This window comes from Ipomoea nil, unplaced genomic scaffold, assembly GCF_001879475.1.
Source record: "Ipomoea nil cultivar Tokyo-kokei standard unplaced genomic scaffold, Asagao_1.1 scaffold2279, whole genome shotgun sequence".
Taxonomy (NCBI): domain Eukaryota; kingdom Viridiplantae; phylum Streptophyta; class Magnoliopsida; order Solanales; family Convolvulaceae; genus Ipomoea; species Ipomoea nil.
The window spans coordinates 2,591,837-2,604,188 of record NW_017618707.1 but is presented as its reverse complement, the minus strand read 5'-3'; the positions used below and the strand labels follow the sequence as shown (position 1 = coordinate 2,604,188).

Here is a 12,352-nt window from a genome sequence, read left to right as displayed (position 1 = left end):
CTGTCATGTATCTTTGTTGAGAGAGCAAAATTACATCCTTACACTTAATGATTTCAATCCCAGGAAAGAAACCAGGTTCACCAAGATCCCTAATCTTGAATGTAGATGATAGTGCAGTTAGAAGAGTACTGATGAGACTATGATCATTGCCCATTACAAGAATGTCATCAACATAGACAGGAACATAAATTAAACCTGAACCTTGTGAGTAGTAAAACAAGGATACATATGTTTTTGAAGCTTTAAAACCTGCTGCCATCAAAAAGGTATGTAAGCGATTAAACCAAGCTCTGGGAGCTTGTTTGAATCCGTATAGAGAACGTTTTAAGAGACAAACATGATTAGGAAACTGTTTATCAATATATCCTGGTGGTTGCTTCATATAAACAGTCTCAGATAGCTTCTCATTAAAAAAAGCATTGTGCACATCAAACTGCTTAATAATCCAACCAGAAGATATAACCAAAGATAGAAGTAACCTGATAGTAGTGAGTTTGACCACTGGACTGAAGGTGTCAAAAAAATCATGACCAAGTACTTGATTAAATCCTTTAGCTACTAACCTTGCTTTGTACCGTTCGATTGACCCATCGATTTTTTTTTTTTGTGCGAAAAACTCATTTGCACCCAATAATATTCATATCAGACTGTGATGGAACAAGATACCAAGTTTCATTCTGAAGAAGCGCATTAAACTCTTCATCCATTGCCTTGCGCCACTCATCATGTTTGACAACATGTGTATAACAAGTAGGTTCAGTGGGGCAAACCTGAGCAGATAGAGCCAAAATGGGACCTTCACCGTGACTCCAAGTAGCCATGGAGTGGGTTCGAATCGTGGGCCGTGATGATCGCCCTCTCAGTCGGCCACGACGACGCTGGGTAAGGGCTGCTTCGTTGTGCGCCGAGGACTCGTCCTGGACCGGTTCTGGCTGGCTGGGATCGTTGTTGGCTGGAACTGCTTCAGGTCGAGTGGGTTGAACTAGAATGGAGGATGAAGCCGGAATGAGAACGGATTCAGCCCATGGTTGAGTTGCCTGAACGGGTGGTGCCTGCAAAACTGGCTTACTGAAAGGAAATATACTTTCATCAAACCAAACGTGTCTGCATATATATATATATATATATATATATATATATATATATATATATATATATATATATATATATATATATATATATATATATATATATATATATATCTTATTAGTCTGAAGGTTCATGCACATATACTCCCTAAATGACTCAGAATAGCCAAGAAAGACACAATGAGAATATCTGTAATACATTTTGTGACGATTATATGGATGTAGGTAAGGATAACATAGACAACCAAAGACACAAAGAAAATAATAGGACGGAGTGGATTTATGCAACATGAGATGAGGACTTGAATTATTTAACACAGTAGATAACATCTTGTTAATTAAATAAATCGCCGTCTCAAATGCATAATTCCAAAACTTAGAGGGAACAGAAGCACGACTCAAAAGAGCTAAACCTGTTTCAACAACAATGTGTCTATGCTATTAGACTCAACACGTGCTAAAGGGAAACATGCAGAATTTCCCAATTGACACGATGAACATAAACTGGAGTTACAATGAATAGTACGACTAGAGCCACTAACCGGACAAGACTGAAGAATTTGACTAAGGACACACGGATGATGATGACCCAAACGATCATGCCAAACCGAAGCGAAAGCACGAGCGGAGAGAAACGCAGAAGGAGAGGAACTTGGAATAGGCACAGTGTATAGGCCACCCAAACTACTACCCCGTAAGAGGATTTTCTTGATGGTGATATCTTTCACAAGAAAAAAAAGAAGAACCAAATGTTGACCGATGACAAAAATGATCATGCAACAATAATATTATGACCAAATGTTGATTTTCTAATAAAAAAGGACCAAAAAATAAACTATCACCAATAAATTTAGGACAAAAAATGAAATTAACTCTAAATCTCTAATAATTAATGTTTGGTATTCATCAATTTGGATATTTTTTTCAAAATATAGGACTTTCACAAATCACAAGTATAATTTCGTTGGATTAATATAATATTTTAAATTTTTTTATTGATAAATTTTGTATTTTGTATTTTAATAATTTTACATGATTATGATTTTAATATTTGGGTATAAAACTGATTAATATGTATATACATTGCAAAGTAGTTTGTACTTCAATGACGTATTTGTGATTCTCTCAATTAGAAGGTCCCAAAAATGGCGTATAGACAGATACCATATTGTAATAGAATTAGTAGTACTCAACAAATGTATATATATTAACTTTATTATTATTATTATTATTATTATTATTATTATTATTTGTTTAAGGATATCAATACTCTGTAAAATAATTAATTATTAAAAATAGAGTAAATTGCATATTAAGTTCCTGAGTTATAGTCAAATTTCGACTCAGTTCTTAAGTTATGACCGTTTCTGAGTTTAGTCCCTCAGTTATGAGCAAAGTGACGAGTTTGGTCCCTAGCGTTAATATTCTGTCTACAGCTAACGAAAAATTTAAAAACAATTTAATAATAGAGGGATAAAATATGAATTTCAAATTATAATCCTCTTTTTATGTTGAAACTCGTTGCGCAACAGTCATTCTTTTCTTCTTATACATATAATTGAAAGTTTTTTTTCTTCCCCAAGCTCTGAAATCTCCCACTTCCGTTAGTTATAAGAAGAAAATAATGAAGGTTGCGCAATGGGTTTCAACATAAGAAGGGAATTATAATTTGAAATTTCTATTTTAACCCTCTATTATTAAATTATTTTTAAGTTTTCCGTTAGCTGCAGACAGAATATTAACGCTAGGGATCAAACTCGCCACTTTGCTCATAATTGAGGGACTAAACTCGAATACTATCATAACTTAAGGACTGAGTCGGAACTGGGTTATAACTCTCCCTTCAAAATATTTCAAAATTGAGGGAAGGGGAAATGGGGCAAAAGAGTAAAATGAAACAAGTTGGGTAGTGGAGTGCAAGAACACTATCTTATCTACTTCAAAGTTCAAACCACCATAGCTGGGTGGGTATATACAGTGGAGACATAAGAGACAGAGAGGAAGATAGCAATGGCTGCTTTACAGTGTTTCACCGCCTCCTCGGCAAAACCATTCTCGTCTACTCCCAAAAAACCTCCATTTCTAGGGTTCTCCCTCCCCTCATCCAAGCCCTCCGTTCAGCTCCTTCGGACCCATTGGACCACCCACATCCGTTGCCAAGCTAAGGCTGCCGCTATCCCCGCCGAGCAGCAATGGATGTTCGATGAGACCGATTTCAAAGGCCCGGTAAATTCCCTGAATTCATTTCTTATTCTGGCTCACTGTACTCAATTGCGGATTGGAATGCTATGAAACTGGGCATATAAAGTTAAATTTTTATTTTTACATTGATTAGTGAGTTTAAAGAATTGAAATGGGTATTTGGGGGAGTGATATTTTGAGGAGTAAATGCTAATACTGGAAATGCATTTGTCTAAGATAAATGCTTAAAGGTGAAAGGTAGCATTTTTACATGTAAGAAACTAAGTTTACTTTTGTTGTTTCAATTAGTAGCTGCAGTTTCACTTCCCTTCAACAGGGGATTTGAAACTCGAAAATTAAATGATTATCCACATTTTCATTCTTTTGCTTCAGTACCTAATGGAAAGGTAATAAGGTTTTTTAAACATTTTAATATAGGCTTTGATTCTACTAGTGCTTAATTAGGGAAGAGGTACTGAGATTTTCCTCAACATAAACAACTCTCGTACTGGATGGGGCATGGTGGAAACTAGAAAGCTAAAGATATCCATATGTAAATTAAACAAAACGACTTAATGCCATCAGTTTGCTTTTCCTATTATGATATGTCACTGCAGTCTCCGGTGGTCACAAAGGGGAGAAAATATCTTTTCCATCATCATAAGGATTAGCATTTGAAAGTTAATGACTTGAACACTATGAGAAATAGGAAATGCATCCATGAAAGCCAAAATCAAGACCTTTTTTATTGGAGAATAAGTAAATTAGTTTTCTTGTATAGAAGAACTGAATTTAGATCATTCCGTGTCCTATACTAATCCAAACATCATGAAACCTAGACTCGTTGTCTTTTGAGCTTGAGCTCAATCTTTAAAACATATGCAATTTACATTTTGATTTCTTGATGTTGCATGGTTTATTCCATAACATTAAGTTTTTGGTTGGCTAAAAAATTTCTGCACTTCTTTAAGTTTAACTTGCTCTCTATAATTTTTTTTTTTTTTTTAAATTATAATTTTATCACAAGAATATGCATTTTTCTGAAGATATTTACCTATTGACTGAATTGAAATTTTGCAACTTAATATTTACCTTGAACCCAACTGGCCAGCTTGTTGACAGTATAATTGTCACTCATTCATCTGAACCTCCCTAATATTTATAGAGACAGTCAAGCTTTCGCATTTAAATCACTGTACAGATCATTTATTATTCTTTCCACTTCCAGGATATTTGGAATACAACATGGTATCCAAAAGCTGTTGATCATGTGAACACAGAAAAGCCATGGTATATTGTTGATGCCACTGATAAGAAACTTGGAAGATTGGCATCAACTATAGCTATTCATATTCGAGGAAAGAACCTGGTGACATATACTCCTAGTGTGGATATGGGTGCTTTTGTTATTGTGGTATGCTATTTGTGTTAAAAGCATTTCTTTTACTCTACATTGAAGTTATATACAAATTCACGCTAGTTTGTGCTGTTTGACATTATTTTACCTTTTCATTTTCAATTTTATCTAAGTGTTAGTTGTGGACCTATTTAAATTTGCCTTTTCCCCCATTCATATATGGTTAAAAAATTTGTTGGCATTTATCTAAAGTTGTTCCTGAGAAGACTGTAAAACAGATGCCTTACATGGTAGTTGCTCTTTTTAGACTGTAAAGGAGATAATCTTATAGATAGTTTGTTCTGGGTGGTACCCTCTTTGTACTTTTGTGAATGAGTTCCCTTATTAAAATCACTCTTTTAACATTCACTCCTTGACGTGTCATTATTGTATTAGTTTCTTTTTTGTATATGATTATTATGTGAACTCTTTTTAACTTGTGGTAAGGTCAACCAATTCATGGGTAGTTAATGAAAATAAAGAGGTTTTTTGAAAGCCTTACAGATTGGCCCTGTTTTGTAAAATAGTTAGCCTATCAGCCAATTATTTTGGCTTATTTAACCACTATTAGCTGTTTGACTTGGTTAAACAACCAATATGAGTGTTTGATTAATTAGCTTTTTGTAATAGCTTATTGCTCCAAAACACTAAAATTCAAAGCAGCTTTTTCGATCAGCTTTTTGAGAAAGTCATTTTGTATGTAATTAGCCATCAACTAAAGCTAATTTACCAAACATCTTTCTACGATCAGCTAATGCTATCAACTAGTCAAACCCACTAACCCAATCAGCTAACAGCTATTTACCAAACACCCCCAATGCTATGTCAAGGAATGATTTTTGTTTGGGGAAAATAGCAATTTTCTTTTTGAGTAGTCTGCTCTCTTTAGATTATGAAAATATGCGCTACGCTACTATTGCATTGAGTTTTTAACAATTCTTTTGTTGCTTGACCCTCCAAGATCAATGCTGAGAAAGTAGCTGTATCTGGAAAAAAGAGGGTACAAAAGATCTACAGAAGACACTCGGGAAGACCCGGTGGGATGAAAGAGGAGAACTTTGAACAGCTTCAGAAAAGGATTCCTGAGAGGATCATTGAGCATGCTGTCCGAGGGATGCTTCCCAAGGGAAGGGTAAGGGAATTATAATTATAATATGGTTTTATAACTTAAAGAATGAATTCAAGAAGTCAGAATGACTCACCCCTCATCCTATGCAATTTTATGTAATTATGGGGGGGGGGTAGGGGTGTAAATTACTTGTAGTTCAAGATTGTATGAAAGTTATGCACGGATACAACCTCTTTTAAGGCAATGACATATGCTTTCATGGAGTGTGAAGTATCGAGTTGTTTCTAATTGCAGCAGAGTTTTGAGTTTTCACATTAAACCGTAATATTCGTCTAGTCAAGAAGAGTAGAATTGACACAAATAACTGTTTTTCCCCATTCTAATGTGGCCTTTATGTTTATGCAGCTTGGCAGACATTTATTTAACCATCTTAAGGTGTATAAAGGCCCAGAACATCCTCACCAGGCACAGAAACCCAGTGATTTGCCCATAAGGGACAAGAGGATCGAGAAAATTTAATGTTATCAAAACACTGCTCAGATGTCATTGAAGAGGTCTTGCTTCTCCAGCTGTTCATATTGTAGTTGTTCGACTCCTCTCCTCTCGTACTTTTGATTTTGGGCCCTTTCTGCCAGCTTTTGTTTACTGTACAACATTCTACATTTGTAAACCTCCACTCCACCCAAGCTCTTTTCTTGAAATTATATGAATGTTGTGGGCTTGTTCAGTAGAGTACCCTTTTCAGTTCTAACAGGAAGCGGGCATTCTTGTATTTGACTTCATGAAAGTGAGGTTTAATGTAAAAGACTGCTCTTTACTGTCCTTCCATCCAAACTTTATTGTGTTTGGTCTTTTGAACAGTGAATCATTACAGTTTTGTAGAGCCTTTGTGAATATTGATTTCTTTGAATCTGCACCAGAATAGTTTGATGCTGCAAACAAGGTATTAAGAGCATCCTCAAAGTTGGTTTTTTGCATAAATTTTAAGATGCCAAGTAGGAGAGAATGAGGGAGGGAATATATATATATATATATATATATATATATATATATATATAAAGAAAAATTAGTTTCAGGAAAAAAAAACTATGGTAATGCGCCCGCTGGGCGCTGGTGTTGTGCCTCATGCGAGAAATGACATGCCTTTTTCATATTTGGTGGGGCCTACTACAGAGACCAAAAATCAGTGTTTATAGGGAGCTCTCACCTCTTCTATCTCTTTCACTCTAGCCAAAATCTTCTCAAAAACTAAACAAAAATCACTATTGTGGTTGCTCTAATGACATGTTGTGACTATCAGTAGAGACACCAAATTCTTTCCATTGGCTAATAAACCATCCAATCTGAATAGCATCCCAAGAAAATATGACAGTATCATTTCTTTCCTAAATAATACTTAGATCTCTCTCCAAAAATTTACATTGATTACCTACCTCATTTTCACTTCTTGCAACTCTACTCAAAATCCATTTTGTTGAATCTTTAGCAAAAGCTTTGCAACTGCCACCAATGAGTGACTCAACAACATTCCAAGAGAAGATTCATGGCAGCAATTTAACTGCACAGAATACCAAAGTTGGGTTTGCTTCTTGCAGATGAGAAAGCAAGCTCTAATGAACCGAAACTCGACAGGATTCTTGGTCTGCAGCAGTGAAAAATGTGCAGAAAGAAAACCCAACAGCCTTCTTAACAATAATAATCCTGAAATTTGTTGGCTTTCAACTCAATCTTCTTAGCATTTCCATTTCAAACACTAGTCTTAGTTAAAGACAAACTAAGACTAGTGTATGGTAAATGTATTGTCATATATTCCAGCTTTAGCGAAGAGGTATTTTGAATATGTTCTGTAAAATTTTTACACTATTTGGACGCACAGGTCTGTCTTGTTTGTGAGAGAGTTATTTTGGTCTTTGTTGGTGAAGAATAATTTCTTTTTTCCCACACAAACAACCAGGAGAAAGGCAAGAAATTGAAGTATGAAACAAAACCGGCTGCTAGCAAAATATTGTTGTTATTCACAAAATATATGTTTTAATGATGCTATGACATCAAGCTATTAACATTTTGACAGCACCAGCACCAAAGAAAACAAAACACCACAATTCAAAGCTCAAATCCACTATTGAACTGTACTGAGAAGGAAGGGTTGCCAGCTCGCCCAATCGGAGTTTCAACCTTGAAAACCATCCCTGAGCTCCCAACATTTCCATTCCACTTGGACCTCCCAAGCTGCAACAACAACGCAAAACACATGTCAAGAATGACGATACGCAACTTCAACCCATACAAGAAATGAATTTACAAAGTTCAACTGTCAGCATTAACACAAAGCTGCTGTTACGTCCATGTTCAGGGAAAGGACTATTATACTTGGATGTTGTATTTGTTAAAAGTAAAAGCAGGCGAGATAATCAATAGCAAGTTCTAGCCAACAATTTAGCAAATGTCCTGCATATCAAACTGAGACTAAAAACACCCAGAACACACTTTTCATTATTTTGCACTCATACGGAGTAGTTCATTACCAATTAGGAGCAAAAACATAGAGAAAGCTGATATTGTTGCAAGTAACGTATCAAATTTAAGATTGCCACAGTATCTAAACCAACTTACAGATAATGATGCAAATGCAGAAGAATGCCTTGCAAGCGCACATCCGCAGATGAGATTTAGCTCTTTCTTAAGAGAATGTGTAATTTCAGCCTGCACCCCGGGGTTACTTCCGCCATATGTGGGATATAAACTGATAAGATTGGAAAAAAGGGTTAAGTAAAAAACAGAGTATACTTCATTTTTCTTCTTTGCCATGTATATGACAGATAGTATACTTGCTACATGTGTAAGAGAAAGAACACAAAAAAGCTCCCACATTTTTAAGAAACAACTCTGCTGGTGAATGTAAATTCTCGATCCAGAACTGTCTAACCCCCAATACCGTGAAAGAAATCACAAAATAAATAGGGTAATATATATGTCATCGAGAAAATCAACCAACCTCAACTGAACAGTAGGTCTATACATGAGACCAGATCTCTTCCACGCCAATGGCTGTGCAAGGCCCAGGGTAAATGACTTGTCAGGCCACTGTAGTGTGGGTGTGATGCTTGTCCCCCAGTTAGTCTGTAAAAAGAACAAAACACAGCTTTTAGCTTCATCAGCATGATGCTTAATTTATGATTGGAGGATTTGGATAAAAGGAGTCTACATGGACTCACACCTTCAAATTTCAGAAACTTACCTTGCAAGAGAAACTGAGCTTGATGTCTCCTGGATATTGGCCCTGGGCTTGAAGTAAACCTCCACACAGAGGTACAAAAGCACTGGTGGATAGGCCCTCTCCAGATATATAGGTTATTTGACCATTTGGAAACTGCAAGTCCATAAATGACTGTAAAAGAGGCACAGATATGTTAGTTTACACAGAATACGAAACACCACCAACACAGATTTAGTGCTTTTCCTTCAAATAAAAAGAAAATAACAGACAAAATCTTAAGCCCACTTACACAAGACAAAGGACTGAGACAGATCATTGACATACACAGCCACTTTCGCTGTTTTGACCACACAGCCGGACAAAGAGAATGCATTCCATGCTGTTATTTTTAAGTTGGAAAAGTGAAGAAATAAGAATACCGTGATAATGTTTCCAAAAAAAAAAAAAAAAGAAGAAGAAGAAGAAGAAGAAGAAGAAAAGAATACCATGATAAAGTAGAGGTAAAAAGAAGTATATAATTTACGTTGGGGAAACTTAAAATACAATTACTATTGGAGAACATTCCCTAAATTCCTGATAAAGACGACAAAAGTGTAATCATACTGTCTACTGTGATCTGTGGAAGTAACATGTAGATTGCTAAATATCAACATGATCATACCTTTCTGTCATAGCCATACCAAAGCAAATGTTGTTTTGACAAGTGAACAGGCAAAAGGAGTGTTGAATCACGAACAAATAGAACTGGTCCAAGCTGAAGTAAGAATAAAGAAGAGTTCTCATTTCCAGATGTCGAACGGCCTTGTGATGCTTCAACTCTCCATAAATCTCCCCTTGCAACAAGAGAGCTCTCAATATTCCGTGTCCTGCTGTTGTAAGTTGATGTAAAATTAAAGGTACCCTGCATTCAGGAAGGAGAAGACCAGATGGGGGAGAAATAAGAACTCAACTTTGTAAAAGCATCAGTTAGGAATGTGAAAGGGGTAGAGTCGTAGAGATACATAGTGTTGTTGGGTAAGCACAGTAATTAGTCCTATTTGTATAAATATCTATGTATCTCCATAAGTGAAAAATATGAAATAAGCTTTCTTCTTCCTATCCTTCTCCATTTTCATAAGCCTCTTTCCTTTCCTTTCATAAAATACTTACGGCATCCAGTTTTACATAAATTATACTGATACACTTCATCAATTCAGAATACATCCCAAACTAGTGAAATAGTATATTTTTCCCTCTTTTAAAGAAAACCTGTAACTGATATTTTAAATAATAAAGTTAATTCCAAACAAACAAGGCAAGGGCATAGCCATGATTCCATGAATGGAGATTTTTTTTTTTTTTTTGGATAAGTAATAACCATAGAAGAAAATTCAAAAGATCCATTACAAATATAAGATGGGTAAATGTTGAAAGCATGCATACATAAAAGCAAAAGGACCTACCTGCAACAAATATCACAATAAAATTTGAACTCATGGCTATATAAACAAGTGTATGAGATATTTACTTGGGATGAGAGGTGCATTTAACAAAGTCAACAAAGATCATACTCACTAATGTCTATGGTTTAACACCAAATGCCAAGCATACCAACTGTCCAACCCTATACAAATGAATTTAATCCTATATTAACAGTATAGACATTTCAGTGATGGATATCTTACGATCTTAGAGATTAGACTATTAGAGCCAATAACATCAACTCCATACAAGGAAATGACAAATACGCATCTTCCATATTAAAAAGAATTCAATATTAACAATCCGAAAGCAAAACTAAAAAGCCTTCATTCCTATACCTATGCATTAGAATCCCATCAGAGTGTAGTTATTTTCCTAAAAATTGTTGGTTCAAAAAGTAGAAATCAGTTATGCCAGTTCAGCATACACTTTAAGTTGTTAAGGCATTTAAAGTAACATGTATATATGACTTCCAAACTCTTTGTTCCCTGAGGATCACTACAAACTACAAAGACATTGTGCATATGGGCATATGTGATATGGCACTTGAATACCTGTGATCTACCAAAATGTTTCAATTTCTTCAGATTAGCACCAAAACTTTCTTCTTCAGTGGAGCCATCTTGAGCTGAAGCATTTTCCACATACCCAAAATCTCTAAACCGTTCTGCCAGTGACCCCAAATCCTCCTGCCTAGTAATAACCAAATCAGTTCTTGGAATATTTGCCTCCGCCTGGAGAGACACCCCAGCAATCTCTTCATGCTTAAATGGCGCTGGAAACCATCTGATAAACTGCTGAACCATACCATCCAAACAACCCCCAAAGTCTGCTCCAGCCTGCCCTATCCTGTTCCCTATATCAAAAATTGCAGAAACCCCATGACTGCCTGCTTTATCTACCGCAAGCCCAAAGTCCTTGGGAACAAAATTTTGAGCTGGAAATTCCACATCAAATAGCTTGGGCGTCTGCGGGTTTGGCCATGAAAACGAGGGAGGGGGAATATGCGACTGAATCAATCCTGTAAATCCCTGTGCCAGTTTATCAGCAAAATCTTGGCCTTGCCTTTGCACCTCTTCCCATGCTTCAAACGATCTCTCCACAGACATCATTTCCACTGCTTAAATCTTCAAAACCTAAAACTTCTAAAGGCTAATAATTTCTACTTTTCACTACAAGACTACCAAAGCGACCTGATTCCAAACAACCCAAATCAGCATTTCAAATTCCACAAACTTACCAACCAAACCGGTAAAATACTAAAATCCGCGTGGTGGTAACGAAATCAGGTCAAAATTCGAGCTCTGCACCTGATGAATCAACGGATATCCCGTCCGGGTGCCGCAAACCCGTGAACTTTGCCGATTCAACTATCGTATGAATGTCGAAAATTACAGATTTTAACTAGAAGCTTCCAGAGAAGAAGGAGATGTAGAGTTTCCGATAGAGAGAGTATAGAGGGGTTTGAAATGCGTGGCGTAGATATGAAGATAAGAACGGGAGAGGTTTCCTCGTCGGGCGAGAGCGAAATTGATTTTTTTTTTTCTGTGTGAGGATGAAGACGAAGGTACTGGTAGTGGCTAAAATGCGCAGGGTGCGTAGTGCGCACACTGTGTTGTTGACGCCACGTTTTCTATTCATATCCATCCGGATCCCGTCGTGGTTTGTGAAGATAAAAACATAGTTTTCAAATTGGGCCCCGCTACTTTCCCCAAAATATATCTATCATATTGGGCCGTTTGTTGGATTCATATTCCTTTTTGGGGCGTGGACTAACTTCCTATCCTATCACATGAATATGCTAATTCCTACAATTTTGACTATATATTTTTAAATATGTTTAACAATTATGACAACTCTAATTGGAATGAGGTTCGAACCTAAGACCTATTTTATATAAATTAATGAGTATGTTAAGAATAATAAATAGTTAATGAAAT

The 12,352-nt window shown here is 36.2% G+C and overlaps 2 protein-coding genes across 2 annotated transcripts; one reads left to right on the top strand and one right to left on the bottom strand.

Annotated features, from left to right (window-relative positions):
• The first annotated feature begins 2,994 nt into the window (after positions 1-2,994).
• LOC109150475 (50S ribosomal protein L13, chloroplastic) lies at positions 2,995-6,615 on the top strand. Its single transcript, XM_019298388.1, has 4 exons — positions 2,995-3,314; positions 4,498-4,683; positions 5,627-5,797; positions 6,140-6,615. Exons 1-4 carry the CDS (start codon positions 3,099-3,101, stop codon positions 6,251-6,253), a joined length of 687 nt encoding a protein of 228 aa, XP_019153933.1. The 5' UTR covers positions 2,995-3,098; the 3' UTR covers positions 6,254-6,615.
• Positions 6,616-7,703: 1,088 nt separating this feature from the next.
• LOC109150473 lies at positions 7,704-12,019 on the bottom strand. The gene is made up of 7 exons (XM_019298385.1): positions 10,967-12,019; positions 9,613-9,852; positions 9,241-9,330; positions 8,973-9,122; positions 8,730-8,854; positions 8,348-8,477; positions 7,704-7,963 (listed from the first exon to the last, which is right to left on the bottom strand). The coding sequence occupies exons 1-7, from the start codon at positions 11,522-11,524 to the stop codon at positions 7,838-7,840; spliced, it is 1,419 nt and encodes a 472-aa protein (XP_019153930.1). The 5' UTR covers positions 11,525-12,019; the 3' UTR covers positions 7,704-7,837.
• Positions 12,020-12,352: the final 333 nt, after the last annotated feature.